The sequence below is a fragment of the Gossypium hirsutum genome, chromosome A05 (assembly GCF_007990345.1).
Source record: "Gossypium hirsutum isolate 1008001.06 chromosome A05, Gossypium_hirsutum_v2.1, whole genome shotgun sequence".
In the NCBI taxonomy this organism is placed as follows: domain Eukaryota; kingdom Viridiplantae; phylum Streptophyta; class Magnoliopsida; order Malvales; family Malvaceae; genus Gossypium; species Gossypium hirsutum.
Window position 1 is genome coordinate 7541563 of NC_053428.1, and position 19152 is coordinate 7560714.

At 31.3% G+C, this 19152-nt stretch overlaps 1 protein-coding gene and 1 pseudogene across 2 annotated transcripts; one reads left to right on the plus strand and one right to left on the minus strand.

Annotated features, from left to right (window-relative positions):
* The first annotated feature begins 11192 nt into the window (after positions 1 to 11192).
* LOC107961379 (E3 ubiquitin-protein ligase PUB23-like) lies at positions 11193 to 13038 on the plus strand (annotated as a pseudogene).
* Positions 13039 to 14820: 1782 nt separating this feature from the next.
* LOC107959225 (BEL1-like homeodomain protein 1) lies at positions 14821 to 18934 on the minus strand. 2 transcript variants are annotated; one of them, XM_016895225.2, is made up of 5 exons: positions 18650 to 18934; positions 17129 to 18224; positions 16257 to 16633; positions 16101 to 16161; positions 14821 to 16000 (listed from the first exon to the last, which is right to left on the minus strand). In XM_016895225.2, exons 2-5 carry the CDS (start codon positions 18047 to 18049, stop codon positions 15188 to 15190), a joined length of 2172 nt encoding a protein of 723 aa, XP_016750714.2. In that variant the 5' UTR covers positions 18050 to 18224; positions 18650 to 18934; the 3' UTR covers positions 14821 to 15187. The 2 variants fall into 2 exon arrangements, with proteins under 2 accessions (XP_016750714.2, XP_040969061.1); XM_041113127.1 differs by lacking the exon at positions 18650 to 18934 and adding an exon at positions 18600 to 18618.
* Positions 18935 to 19152: the final 218 nt, after the last annotated feature.

Sequence of the window (19152 nt, forward strand, 5' to 3'; positions counted from 1 at the left end):
ATTATTTGCAAGTAAGTTTTTTTTTCTAGTTTTTTTTTCTCAACTACAAATTTGATTTAACACTTGTATTTGCACGAAGTACTTATTAATTTTATTGTAGAATATGGGCAGAATAATTTAAAGATCGTCGTTAGTCCTGAAATGGAAATGAAAAAGTAATGCCTTCGAAACTCTTAATGTTTGAAATTGTATGTTCATGTAATGCTAAATAGTAAACTCGAATAAAAGGAATGAGAAGGTGTAATGAAATTGTGATAATCGTGAAATAAAACATACATGATTAATTATTGTAAATCTAATATCGTGTAATGTCCATGTAGACTAGTGTTGAACTCCGTGGATATAGTTGACATGCTATAGGAACCAAAGCACTCCTGTGATAATCGCGTTATTCATGATATTGCACTTCGGTGCCTCTTGTTCTGTTAATACGTTTTAGTGCCCATGTTTTTAGAACTTATGTGCTCCATTTATCGTGATATGTTCCGTGCATCCATCTAGTTCAAACGTGTCTATCATGGGCTAAAAAGTCGTGGTAAGTGATTTCTAATAAAAGTTGTGTTCATGTTAATCCGTAATGACAAAATTAGTGAATCAAAGTATTAATGAATTTTGTAAATATGAAATAACCTATTGATTACTAAGATATACTCATGAATTATAATAGTAACAATGTTTATCATAAATAAAAATCAAAGAAATGGTAAGGCCTGAATTCACGAGTACTTACAATGATTTCACGAACTTAACGCGTAGGTGAAGGACCATATTGAAGTTCTCTTTCGAAGTAACAACCTTGACACATCTCATCACATCATCAAGGCATGGGAAAACAAAAGGTATGAAATAAATTTCCTGATATAAAGTATGACATGTACAAAGGTGAATTAATGAAGTAAGAAAGAAAGTGTCTAGTTATTCTAATATCCGAGTTTAATGTGTTTTGAATGGTAAATATGAGGTATTACATAATTTATGAGCTTTGATTACTGATTGGAATGGACAATTTTGGTATGGTTTGGAGGTGTTTGACAATAGAATTTTTGGGTCCTCTATCCTAGGTCTCGAGAAACACGAAATGTGTCTCGAGACACAATAGCTTTGTAGCTAAAAAGCTACAGTATCAAGGTCATATCTGAGACATATTTGACTTTGTCTCAAGACAAGATAACTTCGAAGCTAAAGTTTTATAATAACATGACACTGTTTCAAGACATATAGACCTAAAATTGAAAATTTTTAATTGGACCAAAAAAGACTTAAAACGAAATTGAGATGAAATTAATTTTTATTGTTAGTCTAATTAAGTTCTAGAAAGGTAATGTGACCTTGATAATGGCCCAAATTATGAGTATTTGATATGACAAAGAAAGTTTAGTGCTAAATGTAGCATTAATTACTTGAGTTTATTGAGAAAGCGGTGTTACATTACCTCTCTATAATCAATCCATTAAAAAGATCATGTAAGTCATCTAAAGACAGCAAAGATTGGCCAAACTCATCTTACAAAATAGTGGGCCATGGTGGAAGAGAGAATATTCTTAATGGACTAATTATAGATAAGTCATTAACTTTTAACTAAAAGTAAAAAAAAATCACTTGTGAATCATCACTCAATGGAGTAATGTGTTACGTCAACAATCTATCAAAGGATTAACCAAAATTTTAATAGCAATAATTAATTTTAACAATTATCTTAATTAAAATAATTAAATTGAGAAGAAAAATTAAAATAATTAAAATAGAACAATTTTTATTTTAAATTTGTTTAATAAGTATAGTTTAGAGTATTAATGTATTTTTAACCAAACTTTCAAGGAGTAAGTTAATGTTTTTCAAACCACAGAAGCAAGTGAAATTTTATCCAACTTTATTAGTTTGAATAATTTTCTCTAATATTTAAATATAATTATATTTGTTGAAAAATATGTTTAAAAATTATTAAAAAGATCTTAAACTTAAAATTTCATCCATTATTTTAACTTGTGTATTTATAAATGTGGTGATTAATCTCCAACGAGTAAACTTAAAATAGGAGAAAAGGGAAAAGAAGATGCCGAATTTTGACGAACAAAATTCCATGAGTCTACCCCTTTTACCTCCCTGTGAGACGTAGGCTTGCTTGGTGGTACAGCAAAATTCTTTTAGAGGATTAAATATATTTAGGGGGCAAAGTCCTAACAGTTCAACAAATCACATACTGCCACATCATTACATGCCTTCCCCGCGTAAATAAATTAAATGTTATAAAAAGGGAGACCAGGCAAACTTTATTGAAAGGATGGGCATAAGGTTCTGTCCACCCCTAGCTACCTTATCATAATATACTATTGTTTTTAGATGGTATTTAATTTTCCTATTTCTTTTGGTTTTTATTCCAATAATTTCCACCTATCTTGTTCTTAGAGCAATAAGGACCAAACATTTTCTCTTTCCGGTTCCCACTTCGTTGCACTGGAACAAATATAAATAAATAAATGGACAAAATGAAGATAGTCACTTACTTGTCTTCTATTTTCATTTTTTTTAAATGCGAAATTATCATGTAAAAATATTGTTTTTAATTCATAATTATTCTTCATATAAATATTTATAAACATTCATCGTAAATGTAAGATGCATTTTACTTTCAATGAAAATATGTTCGAATTTTAAAAATGACATTAATAAAAGGAATACATATAAATCTTGAATATAAATGATTAATGAACAAGGAAAATTAAAAATTAAAAAATTCTTCATATATACCAATACTACTAATAAATAACATTGATATAAACTAGATTATGGCACATATCAATAATATGGGTGAAAAAATTTTATGTAATAGTTATATTTATAAAAATTTAATATAAATAATAAATTAAACTTGAGTTTAATGGTAAAGTATAAATGTTATAAACTATAGAGATTTAGGTTCAAATCCTATTATGTACATTTATATTTATATTTTTATTTTTCTATACAAAATTATAAAAACACCCTCAAAATAATACTATTGACTTTGTAAAGTTAAAATATTAATAGGATAATGATTTTAGAAATCTTAACAAGTGTCTTAAAATGCTCATATTTATACTATTAATATATATAAAGTATTTCAACAAAATATTAATAATACTATTTAAAATTAAAAATAATTATAAATATCAAAATTTATTTATTAAAATAAAATTGTAAGTATTAATTTTTTTATCAAATTAATAAATTATATTAATAACTTATTATATATTATTAAATATAAATATTCATGTTATAATACTAAAAATTATAATATTTGAGATCAATATTTTAATATTTTAAAATATTAAAATTAAAAATTATTACTATAATTCAATTTGGCTTTATTAGAGTTAATTTTTATTTAAAATTCATGTTGCTCATAAAAATAATTTTTTCGAAAATTTTCTGATGCTTTTAAAAGGGAATACAATTTAAAAATGACTTATTTTCTCGACTAATAAGTCATTAAATTATTTTCTATAAAACAAATATAAAAAATGCAAAAAAAAAAAAATCTTCTACAAATTATTTTGTGAAACAACCATATCCAATTTGAAATTTCAGCATGATTGTATATAAAAAATATTTAATTTATTTTAGAATTTTTTTTAAGATTCCATAAACAATATCATTAGGAAAATACAAATCTTGTAGAGTATATTAAAAATATGGGTCAAATTTTAATCCAACTTATAAATTAAAAAAAAAAGTAATATTAATTTATTATATATGAATATTATTACAACCAAAAAGTAGAGGATGATTATAAGGGTGGTTTACACAAAATAAGGTGCGAACAGCAATTGCCTGTGGAAAGATAAGAAAGTTGATAGAACTTAGGCAGAATAAGTTCAAATATTTGAGTCTGCCTTTACTCGTCATCTAATGCGTATTTTTAGAGGAAAGGAAGGATAGTCATGGCCCCTATCCCTCGAGTTTAAGCGTCATAGTGGGATGGCTGAGTGTCAACTTAGAGTGTTATAGAATTTGATCTGAATGGAACTGATGATGGTGGAGCAATCGAATATGATGGATTGATGAGTTTTTGTAAAATATTTCTTTATTATATCTTTTTAAATTGTGTGGGTCTTAAAATGGATGTACTAAAATGAGGATTTGAAGTTTCAAGAGAAAAATTTATAGAATACAATAGTGAAAAATTTATAGAATACAATAGTCATGTAGTTGCATCATCTTGATCCAAATCAAGGTATTTGACCTAAAATTTATGAATTTAACTTTATATTAATAAATTTTTAAAATTTAATATGAGTTGAATAATAAAATATAACATATATGTTATATGTAAATATATTTATGCAACCAATGCAATAATGCTTAGCGGTTAAGTTTTCCTTCTAGTTGGATCCCAAATCACAAATTCCATCTCAATCATTTGAAGATTATACCATATGTGTGTTTCTCGAAAGTCCATCGGCCATGGGTGAAAATCTTTCCTACCCTACCACAAAAAGACTAAACAGATTTGGTCATAAAGGCAAAGACAAACAAAAAAAAAAAAGAAAAAAAAGAGAGAGGACAAAGAAATAAAGGGAAACCCTTGAAAATAAAAATACATCACAAACTTGTAATTAGTGTTTTCCAACAAATGCTGTTCACGGACGTGCAGTATCATTAATAAGTTATGGACAACACATATTATATATTATTAAAATTTGTGAAATATCTAAATATGATTATATTACACATCAACGTATATGGATGGTTAGGTGTAATATTTACGTTGAAATAGAAAAGTATAACGATTTTGAATTTTAGAAATGATGTTATTTTAAAAAATAAATATAAATTTCGAATATAAATATTAAAATAAATACTGAAAAAATTATAGAGATCAAATGGTGAGTTCAATTTAATTTACACTGTGTACCTTCACTTAATTATAGTATATTAGACCTACAAAGGGAATATATATTAATACATTGTAAAATATTCTTACGATCATCTTTTTAGTAAATGGGGGTCAAATTCGAATGACTAAAATTTTATCTACCTAAAAGCTAATTCAATCTGTTGAACTTTTGAAACTCATCTTTAATATTAAAATTTATTTATTGTTTTATAATTTTAAATAATTTCACAATTATAATTAAATACAAATTATTAATAAAAATGTAATACTAACTTTTAAGAATCTTGTTAAAGTTTAATCTAATCTTTTGCCATATCTAATGAGATGATCTTGATAACATATAAAATTAGTGAATTTAAAAAAAAATACATGGCAAATTACAATGGAATGACAAGATTTATTAACCTGAAAAAAAGAAAAGAAAAAAGGAACCCCTAAAATTTTGTACAAAATTAAAGCTTCATATTTATCAACTAGGACAATAAATATGACATTTCAATGCTATTATTGGAATGGTGTAAGCATAAGCAAACCCCCTCATTCCCGATATATAACACTTTATCTAAAAAATAAAAAGTAATTTCTTTTCATGAAAAAAAATGGGGAAAGGTGTGATGAAGAAGGAAACGGAAAAGCAAAAATAGAAAGCACAAAAAATATCATTTTAGACATTATGAAAAATATATATTTCAAACTCAACATATTAATTAGGGTAAACTACCCATTAGTTACTCTAAATATGTGTTGTTCTTATTTTAGTCATTCCAAATCTTTTTTTTTTAAATTTAATTCTTTCAAAATAGAAATTAATCAAATTGGTCACTTCATTGTTAAATAGTAACAAAAGACTAATGGTGTATTTTTACGTTAGCCACCCTAAAATTAGGACAAATTAAGAAAAATTGTTCCTATTTTGGTCACCTAAAAATTTTTCATACGAATGCATCATTAGGCTTCCGTTACCATTTAACAAGTGAAGTGGCTCATTTAATCAATTTTTATTTTGAGGTGGCCAAATTAACAAAAAAATTAAAATGATCAAAATAGAAAAGATCTATAATTAGAGTGAATGACGGTGTAATTTATCCTATATTTAATACATATATAAATATTCATTTTGACATGATTGGAAGAATATAAAATAAGGGAGGTAGGATAAAGATTTTGACATCTAACCCTCTCTCATTATTATTTATCATTATGAAAAAAAAGAGAGAAGATTTTGGCATTAATTAGCCACAGAAACAAAAAGAAGAGGGAAAAGGAGAAAGGAAAAAGTATGCCAAAAAGAATAAATTTGGCTTTTTGGCTTTGCATTGCATGCATGGCTTTCCACATCTAGCAATGATATTGGGAAAGCCAATTCTGCGAATGAGAAACAGCCACGTTTTCAAAATCCAGAGGGACACGTAAATCGCTAGGTTCTGTTTAGTTCGAATGGCTTGAGTAAGGGGTCTCCGATCACTTGGTTCGTGGTCCAATTCCCAGCCCCCTTTTAGGCTCACTTTTTGCTGTGACTGTGCCCATCCCTCCCTCCCATGGTTTGATGGTGAGACCAGCGGTGTCTATGGCTTTGCCTTTTTTTTTTTTTAATCATGGGAAGCCAACCACTTGAGTAATTGGTGGCCAGCCTAGCAGATTCTCCGTATATTCCCAACCCTACCCCTTCCAAATATATCTCACTTATTCAAAAAATAAAAGAAAATCAAATAAATGCTAGTTTATTATTGGTATTTGAATTATGTCAATGAAAATTATTTGTACAAGTGTTTTTAAAAATCTTAATTTAAAATTTAAGTATTCAATACCGCTATAAAATAAAAAATAAAATGTTGATTTTAAATATGATATCGTTAAATAAAAATAAATCTTTAAATAATATTTAAATTCATTAATCTTATGTTATTTTACTAAAAATATAAAAAATCATTTATTGTAACGCAATATAATTTTTAAATCCTTAATAAACAAGTAATATAAATTGTTTCTAAAGTTTAATTTAAATATATAAACTATATTTTAGATATTAAAAAATAATTATTACAAATTTAAATATATAATTTTATATATTTAGAATAAACTTTAATATGAAAATAATGGTATACATAATATAAACATTATATAAAATATATTGGATGGCAAATAAAGATTAAAAACATCATTTGACTCTCGAAGTGATTTTCCCAACACAAAAGTTACAAATTTTAGTATTTACATTTAAGGTCAAAAACACTTTTAATCTCCATCGCCCTATATTACTTTTATCCTAAAAACACTTTTAAAACACAATAGAAAACAAAGACTAAATCTCACAAGCTATATACTTAAATTCGTCATTGCACTTTCAAATACATAAGTAATGATGATGACAATTTTAATTAAAATGGCATAAATTTTTCTTAAAAATTAGTCCTTTTCTACTTTTATGTTGATATGATTTTTTTTGCTAAAAAACCTGTTTTTTAGAGGGAATAATTAACAATATTAATTATTAATATAATATTTTAATTTTAGGGGATTTAACCAAATATTAATAAAATTAGAAATTGGTAATAGGATGTGAAAGAAATATAAACTAGGATTGGAGCGATGGGTTGTACTGTTGTGAGTGGTGGTTTCTTTTTGTTGTTTTCTTTTCAGATATTGGGTACATGTGTCAAATTTAGGTTACGTACTTTTGGGTTTGGTCATGCACGAGCTTAATCGAAGTGGAATATTCTTGTTTGTTTGTCTAAGTATGCTAAAAATAATAAAAGGGTATTATTATCATCATCAAAGTTGTTAAAAGGTTTATCCGCCAGTCTGTTTCCTACTTTCATTAGATTTTACGTTTTGATTAATGTTGATTTTCACTGTTGATGAATATAAGCATATTGATTCTCTCATAATTAAAACAAGAGAAAAAGGGTAATTGGAATTGGAATTGGTTGGAGTAGTTTATTTTACTATTACCAAAATTCGATAAAAAAAAGTTAAAAGAGGGTTACCATTAAATCAAATCTATCTTAAAACTACTCCTTTATTATGAATCATTTCCCAATATTTGAAGGCGTAATATGCACGAGTGAAAAGCCTTTGACAAGAATCTTTCTTGCCATCATAAAATAAAATAAAACAAAATTAATTTAAGCGATAGTTAAATTAGCCGACCAAACCGAATAGAATTAGAGGAAAATTATTATATATTAAATACTTTTTGTCTAGCATCCATGATTAGAAATTTCATTGCAAATATAATAATATTAATACCTGATTTACCACAAAAAGAGAAAAAAAAAAGCCAAAATCACTCAACTGTTTATTATAGAAACCTGATGTCCAAATTCCAAAAGCTCTTTGCACATTAAGCATTAGCTTTATCAGTGACAAATTATAATATACCCAATCCCAATGTGTGCATTCCTATCCATTTCTTTCGTGTCTTTAATGTGATTCTCATGCCCCCACTTTTTTACTCCATTCATTGCGTTATTTGTACTGGGGTTTTAATTCGGATACAAAAATAATAATAGTTTTTTTTTTAATAATAAAGTGAATTCTGTTATCCATATTTTGAGATAAATGGTGGAATTTTCTTTTCTATTGGTAATAATAAATAGTGGATTCTTAATATGGCTATATATCAACAAGGAATTAATTGTTTTATATATATATCCAGACAACATGTCTTTGTCAAATCTGTGAGAAATCTTTCCAATGATCCCTAACTCATGGCCTGAATGAGAACGTACGTTATCCAAACTCGCAAATGGCATGTGAATATGATGATCGAAATGTAGGGTTCTTTATTTTTATTTTTTGGGCCATAAATATACGTAACTTGTAAATATAAGCAAGGGACAATGAACCGCAAGACATGGCGAGAATGGTGGTGGTCGGAGCTGAGACAGGCAGCCGAGCACGGAGGCGAAGTGATTGGTTGGATGCTTGTCCACCCGCCGCTCGATCATTTCAACAGTGACGAGATTCGTTACAAGACGTCACTAGGTCTTTTATTGTTGTGTTGGGTTTGTGGCTTGCATTATAAGCATGCTTGGTGAAAATTTACGTCCTCATGTTCCATTCTTAGATTCTTTTTTTTTTTTTTCGTTTTTGAAAATAAAATAATATGACTTAATATATGTTGGATTGGGTTTGGAAACTTTGATGTAATGGATCAATTTTGTCCACGATTTATTTGTGAAATTAATTTCATTAAATTTCAAAATACCAAAGATCTTAATCCTCCCCCTCCAAAAAAAATATATATACATTTTGTCCACATTCGGAGTTATTAGATAGAACAGGCACATATTTGACTTGTTATTTATTGAATTTAGATATTATTTTTATCAAAAATTTAATGTTATTTATTGAATAAATATTTAATACTTAAATGAATTATATAAGTATCTATGGTATTCAGCAACCTCTTCTTTTAAATCTAAATTTTCGTAAACAAATTAAGTTAATTAGAAAACCAAACTGGAATTGCAATCTCTACCTTAGGAAACAATCTCATAGTCCAATCCTCAAGCCACAGCCATTTAGATTGAAAATCAGATTTTTTCCAAAAAAAAAAAAATAACGGTTGCATGTGAGATTAAGTATTATATCAATAAAATAATATGATACATCATCAGTGAAGTTTAAAAATTTATGAACAAGATTAAAAAGATGACATGTAATTATAGGGTATAATAATAAATATATAATAACACTGAAACACATGAAAATTTATTAAGTTACAAAAATATATAGTATATAGCAAAATAACAATGAGTGATGATATTGAAATAAAAATAAAATGATTAATAAAGATAATGATTAACTTAATTAATAAAATTAACCATCGGAGTAAATTTGAAAATACCTGGAAAATTTTCCTATAAAAGTAATTTCAATGTGTTGTAATTGAACGCAATTAATTGTTTGGGTAGAATATTGTCTGGATCAAAATCATTAAATAGTAAATATTTTTATGTTTAATTTCAGATGAAGCCATAATTTCGAATTAGACCATTAAGAAGCCCGTTATGGTTAACATGCAGAATTGGGTCTAGCACAACCTTGCCCTACATACTGGCCCAAGTTAAATCTTGAGTTTGTAACTTCAAATAGATTTGGACAAGAAAAAAGGTCCAAAATAATACAAATATAGGAATACACTCGCAAATATAAAATCATACGAAATAAAGTAAAAGGGGTGAAAAAACAAAACAAAACAAATCCTTAACATATGCACATGTGTATGAAGAAATTCAAACATGGAAGAATCCAAATTATCAATACCATTCTTAAATCTCTCCCCCCGAGCTTAATTAATATGAGAAGACTTTAAACCATAGAGGGGAAAAGCCAGAATTCTTACTGTCTCAAGTTGATGAAACATGGTCATGGTTCTTGCATGAAGTCATGAATAATGGTAACAATGTTATCTTATCTGGGACTAACACAAGCACGACCTAAAATTATCAACCATTGTTCGAGTTTGAATTTGATCTACTTCGATTCTAAACAATGCAAGTAACTAATCGAATCGATAAGATGAGGTTTCTTATCTCCTAAATCCCAAAGCGCACATAGGTTTCTCTCATTTGTGGGCACCTCTATTAGTATTCACAATTTATGCGGATAGTCTTTACTTGCCTTTCTTCCTCTTTTTTTTTTTTCCTCTTTGAAATTTTAATTTAATATAATTTTCCTAAAAATTAGATATTAAATTTATTTTCGTGTTCCTTTAATCTTTGTGAACAATACGTACTAAAGCTTTGTTCGTTTAGTATTATTATTATTATTAATTTTTATTAACCTCGATTTGTGCAATTGGGAGTTGGGACTAATATTAATGTTCTAAATTGATAAATTAAAGGCAACAAGATTTAGTCAAAAGACCAATTATGATGAGTCACCCTTTGGCTTTAATCATTTTCAACTACCTCCATGCCTACAAAGTAAAAGTTCCGACGGTTTATCAATTGGACTTAATTATATATTTATTAAGAAAGAATAGTATGAAATATTTATTAATATTGATTTAAATGAAAAAAATATTAATGATTAAATTAATAGGTGATTAACATTTTTATATATATAAATATGATTATGTACCATAAATTAAATAAAAATAAAGATATATATCATTTTCCATATTACCTAATTAATAAAGAGAGAAAGAAAGTCAAAGTGGTATGGGTTATGGAGTGGCCATCACAACACCGACGCCTGTCCCAATGGCCATGGATGACAAACCAAACCTCGTTCCTTCCATATATTTAAGCCAGAGGCTAGGAGTAGTTTGTGTTTTTTATTGACTTTATTTTTTCTAAACCTCGGGAATGGTCTAATTAATTCCTTCTTCTCTTCGCCATTGTGTGTTTTGACATTTTATTTATTGACTTGGAAGTTGATCAGGTTGCATTGCATGTTGCCCACCTTTTTGTACTCTTCTCAACTCAAGTATATCAACCCTCTCTCCAACTCACGCAATTTATCTAGTCTTAGATTAGATGGATTCAAGGTAACATTTCTTTCCTTTCTCATATACTACTCTAGTTTTCTTTTTTATTCCAATTGAGATTTTCTTGTGGCCTGGGTTTGTTGGAATTAATAGGTTACAGAATAAAAAAGATGGATGAAATTGAGATTCCTACCCATTTTCTTTGTCCAATTTCTCTTCAGCTCATGAGAGACCCTGTTACGATCTCAACTGGAATATCATACGATCGTGATAGTATAGAGAAATGGCTATATTCATGCAAGAACAAGCAGGTATGTCCCGTTACCAAACAAGCCTTGCACGATTCTGGTCTAACCCCAAATCACACTCTTAGTCGATTGATCCAAACATGGTGCACTCTCAATGTTTCCCATGGAATCCAAATAATCCCAGCACCCAACCCTCCCATCCATAACACCCAGATCGCCAAGCTCCTTAACGATGCCACGAAACTCCCTGAGACGCGATTCAAATGCCTTGCAACACTCAGATCAATCACGCTCGAAGAAGGTGAGAGAAACAGAAGCTGTATGGAAGAGTCTGGTGCAGTTGAATTCTTGGTATCAATCATCAAGAGAGATAATTCTACGTTACTTCAAGTGGAGAACAATAAAGGGTCGGAATTCATAAAAGCTAGAGACGAAGCTTTGAGTATTTTTTATGATATCAAGGTCTCTAAAAGCTGTCTAAGGAGTATTATTAGCAACGATGAAGTATTTGTAGCGTACTTGGTGCAAGTCCTGGAAAACGGTAACCACAAATCTCGAGCATACACCACGATGATATTGAAAAATCTTTTTCAAGTGGCGGATCCAACCCAATTGATCAACGCTAAATCCGAATTATTCGCCCAACTCGTACGTGCTTTGAGCGACGAGATCTCGCAGCAAGCAACCAAGGCGGCATTGAAACTCCTTGTGGAGCTTTGTCCTTGGGGAAGGAATAGGATTAAAGCCGTCGAAGGTGGGGCGGTGTTCATCTTGATTGAGCTTCTTCTCGGAACCTCCGAAACGAGGCTCGGAGCTCGCCTTGATCGTGTTGGGTCACCTTTGTGGTTGTGCGGAAGGGAGAGCCGAGCTTTTGAAGCACGGAGCGGGGCTAGCCATTGTGTCGAAGAAGATATTTAGGGTTTCACATGGGGCAAGCAACATGGCAGTGAGGATTATATCCTCAATTAGCAAGTTTTCAGCAACATCTAGGGTTCTTCAAGAAATGTTGGAAGTTGGGGTGGTGAGGAAGCTAATTTTGGTGGTGAAAGTTGATAGCAATAGCAAGAGAAAGGCAAAAGCAAGGGAGATGTTGAAATTGCACTCTAGGGTTTGGAGGAACCCTGCTTGTATTCCTTGTCATTTGTTGTCTTCTTATCCATCTTGAGATTGATTGATGCCCTTTTTTAAGATGAATAAGACGAGGACTTGAGTTCAGAAAATTGGTGTTACCGAGGAAGGCGATTGCGGCCTTCGTGTCTCCGGCTGTGACCATATATTTCCTCTACTTCATCACAACACTTCATATCTCCTCAGTTCATTTTCTTCTTCTTGTTTCAATGGTTACTGGTATGTATTTTCTTCATAGGTCATAAATATGGGCTTTATTATTACTATTTTTTCTGAGGCTTCTGGTTTCGAAGCCCAGTTTCTGTTATTGATTTCGTAAAAGGCTATAAACCCAAAGTCTTTGCTTCCCTCCTGACTTGCTGCAAAAAAAGGAACTTTTTTGGGGTAAAAAATAAAAAATAAAATGGACTTGTTAGATTCGGTAAATAGAATTAGGGGTTGATAAATATTTTATAAGGGAATAATAAAATATTAAAAAAATATTTAGAAAAAAATATATGACAATTTTTAAAGTTGTTTGTAAAAAAAAATACACTGTTAAATTTTTAAATATTAATCAATTTTAATATGCATAACAAGTACAAGAATATTAATAAAATTATTGATTGAATTGTTAAATCATTAATTATATAAAAATTATGGAAATATATAAAATAATATTAAATTTACACAAGTATATGGTAGGTTTTAAAGGGACGACAATGGTTTGGATGTTTATATTTGAGATGCTTGTTGGTCTTGGTAGTAAATTTATAAAATCAAACTTTGTTAATTTACCTTTTAAGGTTCTCATTCGGATCTCAAATATGTTTAATTAAAATTTTCTTTTAAGAGGAATATTTGAATTCTAAAACTCATCTCCTTCATTGCTTTGGAAAATCCCAACAGAAAATACAGCAATAACTGACATCTAACACACACATTGCTTTAACCAACCATCATAAGTGGCAATCTATTATTCCTAAGCAAGTTATAATATCCAAGCAATTAATGTACCAGAGGTGTGGCTTAGAAGATAGAAGACAAACATCACAAGTTGTTCCTTCCCACCCAAATGCACAGTTGTATCAAGTCCAATCATTTAATACTACTTACAAGTATATTTCATAACTAATACGAAAAAATTAATTATTATTATCTGTGTGATGGAGAATAAATTCATTGACTAATAAACCAAGTCAATAAGACGTTAGACCGAAACAAAAAAATATTGACGAGGCAATGAAATAAATTAAATAAACATATATGATCACTTACTTTAGGTTTTCAGTTTTAAGTTGACAAAATTGATTAGGTATACGTCCTTTGATTAGTTTAAATTCCATTTCATCATTTCTTAGATTACAAAAACCCTCGATGCCTTTCAGATATAATAGCTTTAATTTTAAATTAAGATTAGGTTAAGCCTACTTCAGTTGGCGTATTTCTTTTATACAAAACTGTGTATTGAAAAATTTTCCATACTAAACTGACGTATATTTTAACACTAAAAACTACTCACGTACGTGACTTACCTAATATTAAGAGGTGTGTTCAAGTTTTTAGTAAGCAAACAATGAATTATTTTACTTCCATGTAATAAAACCAGTGTTAAAATTATAATATAAATAATTATACCTGAAGCGATATAGCTTAATTACAATACAATTTTTTTTTCCAAATTGATTAAAATATTTGTTAGCCATATTTTTCAAATAGATGAACTAATTTTTTTAATATTAAATGAACTATTTTTTTGAATAAATAAATGAAAAACAAGAGTGCTTATTTAAACTTTCAAAGTTTGGTGTCTTAACCATGAAAATCACATGTTTATTTATACAAGTTTATTCAAGTATAAAAAAGAAACCAGTTTGACTTCCTTTCATTGCTTTTAAGTACACCTTCCATCATCATTGATAAAGAGAAAGAAGATGTCATCTAAGGCAAACCTTATTTCATACTTTTTATGCCTTAATATATATATATAGATGCATAGTATATGTTATGCATATAGTCAGTGCTTATATATATACTCTACCCATGAAATATCATGTATTGAAACATGTGTTATTGCTTTAAAAATGAAAACCCCCAAAGTCACTATAAATTAATATATATTCTAACAAATGAAATTTTAATTGATTATATTCACACCCGCTAACCAAGTTGTTTATCCACATATAAAATCTTACAAATATCAATTTCCACATGTATCAGCAAGATAATAATATACAATGCGCAATCTTACAAGTAATTTAATCCTAAACTATGCAAAAACATATTAATGATCTTCATATATATATATGTGTATTACCTATATATAAACTAACTAGATCTCCTTCTTCCTATCTCCTTCTTCCTATAAAAGTAGAGCAAGCTTGATATAAATAGAAACTGAGACTTGGAAAGGATATTTGGTTGATTCATGCTGTTGAGTCGTGATTTAAACTCTACCCAAAGTGTTTTGGGGAAGGAAAAAGAAGTGAAATGCAATGGGGATATGAAGTTTGTAATTCAGGCCACAAAATCAGGCAGCAAAGGCGCCGCAAATCTTTTCCTGCTTTGCATCTCCATGGTGTCATATGTGGTGGAATGAGAAGGTTGTGGTTGGGTGTTGATGGCGCAAAAGTCAGATTGGGTTGCTCCTTCTACATCATTAATATTCTGGTTTGGTACGAAGTTTTGGTGATTCCCGGAGAGAGAGAGGTTCTCACAATGGGGAAGGCCAAGGGTGAGGGAAACGCCACTGTTTCCAGGAAATCCTGGTGGCAACTGTTGCCCATGGTTGAACCTCCCAACCTCTCGCATGGAACTGTAAACAGTCCCACTTAAATAGGAATAACTGTGGTCTTTGAATAGCCTTTCATCACCGAACCTCATGTTGATTTCCCTCGTTTCACCTTGCTTCATCTCCATCTCCATCTCCATTGGAAGGATGCCGAAAGCAGGATTCTGCAACTTATTCCTTGGCTTTTTCGGACTCCTGTCGAGATCAGATGACCCAATGAGATTGAATGATGTTTGTTGCACAAGGGACCCTCCCATGGGAGATGTGGAGATAGTGGAGTTGGAAAATTGATCGGCATGGAATGTAATATTATTATTGTTATTCTGGCTGATGGCACTAGGCTTGGATTGAGCTTTAACTTGATCCATAGTCTGCCCACCTGAGTAAGACCCTGGCTCCATTTGCTGCTCATTTTTGTCAGCATTGATCTCTTCACTGCCATTAGTGTTCCTCTCTTGTTCCTTGATTTCCTCCATGTACATTTCTTCAACCATTGGCTTCCAGAGCCGAACTCGAGCATTTATAAACCAGTTCGACACCTATATTCCAATTATGTACCAACTACATCAGCTTTCATTTCTTCCCTATGATTACAAGATAAACAACAATGCATTGAAGTTGAAAGAGAGAGCAGCTTACTTGGCTTCTTGTAAGCCCTGTTTGTTTAGCAAGCATGTGTTTGTCTGAATCTTTAGGGTACCTGCAGTCAGAAAGTTGACGCATTTCGAATGAGATAATATCCACGTAGATATAGTCTAAGAAGAGCATTTATGGTTAAAAGAAAGAAGTACGTACGGATGAAGGAAATGCTCGAAGAGCCATGCACGAAGAACGCAAACAGCTCGTTCAGGCAATCCTCTTTGGGGTCTCCAAGCATTATGGTGTTGGATCATTCCCAACTGCTGGAGCGCCCGCTGTTGTCGAATCTGATTATCGACATATCTTAGTCTTGAACCCTCCATTTTAACACCTAAGCAATCCTCTTCCCCTAAACTCTTGTTTGTGGCTTTTATTTGACAAGATATTGCATCTTTAAGACAGCGGAACTGCTTCGAAATTGTCTGCAAAGCAAGGGCGGTGTATGATTTTGCAGCACCCAACCCAGCTGCCTGCTCGAATGAAGCGACCACCATTTGCATTTGATGATGGTACTGCCTGTATCTTTGCTCCACCTTCAAGAAAAAAAACGTACAAATTTGCATGAAAATTCACCTTTAAAGTGCCCAAATATTTTCAACTAGAGGTACCACAGTTTGTCCTAAATCTAAATTTTGCAGGTAATGGACCCAGTCTAGTGGCGGTCAGCTGACCTCTAGGCCAACCTTGCAGGCCTAGACTGAATGAAGCAATAGAAACCATGGGATAAAAGCAAAAGAGAAAACACTGGCCACAGGTTTTGATGGCAGGCTTAATGTTTTCGACTGCTTGATCATGACTAAGAGGGTCCCAAACTAACCAAATTCTATACACATTTATTATATCAAACAATATCTTGTCTGTTGAATATTAAGCACGGTAAGATTTTGAACTAATCAAATTAATATGATATTTGGTAAATATAATACTGTTGCAGAATGACAATTCTTTCCCTGATGAAGTCTGAGATATTAAAGAATGCATTTTTTTCCCTTTCAAAATGTATAAATTAAATTTAAATATAAGTAAACCTCATCAAGCATGTTCACAAGTTTTGCCTTCTTCATCTGAAGTTCCTGTCTTTGTGCTGTGGTGAGCTCAGGTCCGGGTTCAACCCCATTTTCACCGGCACTTGAACCGTCTCCGTTCACAGCAGCCACCGGTTCTGTTTTGGCCGCCTTTGTCTTCTCCTTGGTCCCTCCAGACGGGTGAGTCTTTTTCCCTTTCCCCACTTTAACAACTTCATCGAGGAGCTCTTGTACTGCTCTCAGGTATTTTGATCCCAAAACTACACTTTGAACCCCGGAAATCCCATTCGAAACTACAGAAACCGTCGACGGTGAACTCCCAGATATCCTCATATCATCTGCAGCTAGTGACGTTGTTGGTGGAACAGCAACTTCAGGTTGTCCTTGGATAACTGTTTCGACGTTACTTGACCTGTAAGGCACCTGTAGGGATGATAGACTCAGGGACAAGCCTTGCCTCGATGACACCCCCGACCAACGTAACCCCAACTGCGAAATAACGTCGAGGGGCCCACCCGAGTTACCTGCCCTAGCCACTGCCGACACGAGCTGAGGATGGCTGCTACTTCCAGGCGATGAATTCTGTTGATCAATACTTGAGCCCCATAAATTATGGTGAACGCCGGAGACAAGGGGTGGCGGACGGTTGGGTTCATCTGAATCGGAAGGTCCGATGGATGGAGTTGGTGATGGGAGAGGCAGACCGAGGAAGTGGTTGTAGTTAGAAGGTGGCGCGTGGGGCAAGCTTATGGGGTTTAGCGAGTTGCCGGCGGGGTTCAAGAAGAACATGTTAGTGGCAGTCGCTGGTTGGTGTGTGTCAGAATAAGGTACGTAGTTTGGGTTCATGAGATAGAGTGTTTGCATCCCATCAGACGCCGCAGGAGCAGCTTGGAATTCTGAGCTCCCATGAATGTACGTCGCCATGCTTGATCTCAAACCTCGAATAATTAAAAAAAAAACCTCACTTGTTGCAGTGTATAGGAACTTCGTAAAGACAACAGCTTGACTTCAGTTCAGGTTAACAAATGAAACCACTACTTTCGATGTTCAATTCATTACACTCTGATGAGGTCATGGTTCTTTCTTTTCTGAACATGACCTGAAAAAAAAGGGGGTAAGAACCCACAACAAATATATTAGCAAACAAACACGGTATCGATTTCATGAATCCAAACTCTATAATATAACATAGCAATTACTTTAAATAAAAAAAAAAGGAAAAAGAAAGAAAACTATTGCATGTTTCAAGAAAGTGAAGGAGGAGGAGGAAGGATGTGAATATAAAAGCTAAACGTGTAAAATATCGGAGAAAGTTGTTTATATTTAGACAGAGAAAGAGAGAGGGAGACAAAAGAAAATTATTGAGAAGACACAAAAAAGAAATCAAAGAAAAGAACAGGTTTCTGATAAAGAATAAAATAAAAAGAAAGGGCATGAAAAGAGATGGATTGTTGCAGAGACAGAGGCCAAGTACACAATATATTCCCCGATCTAATTTTGCAGAGAGACAGGCAAAGTACATACGAGAGATGATCAACTGCATCTAACCGCAGATACGGACACGTTATGTCTGAATCTCTATCGTATAAGAAAAATCCTTTAATAGTTTTTTGCCCATCTTGTCTGACTCAAATTCTTTGCTTTTTTATTTCCTTCCAATTTTTCTCAACTCAAATGATTATAAATATATGATAATCTAACTAAAAGCGAAGAGAAAGAGATGTGATTGCTGTCAACACTCGCGACTCTGAAGGAAAAAAATGATGCTCACTTTATTTCTTTTTCTTTTCTATTTTTTTTCCTTTCAAAACTATAGGATTTTCGTGCTTTCTCATTGGCATTGATTTAAATAAGAAAAGAAAATAAACTCACTGTTGGATAAATTGCTTTTGCTTTTTGCACAGTCCCCCCCCTTTTCTTAATCTTATCTTTAATACCCTGTTTAAATGTTGATGTCCGATTGATAGGACAAAAGATGAACTATTTGTAATTTTAAAATATTCAAATATATAATAATAAGTTTATAA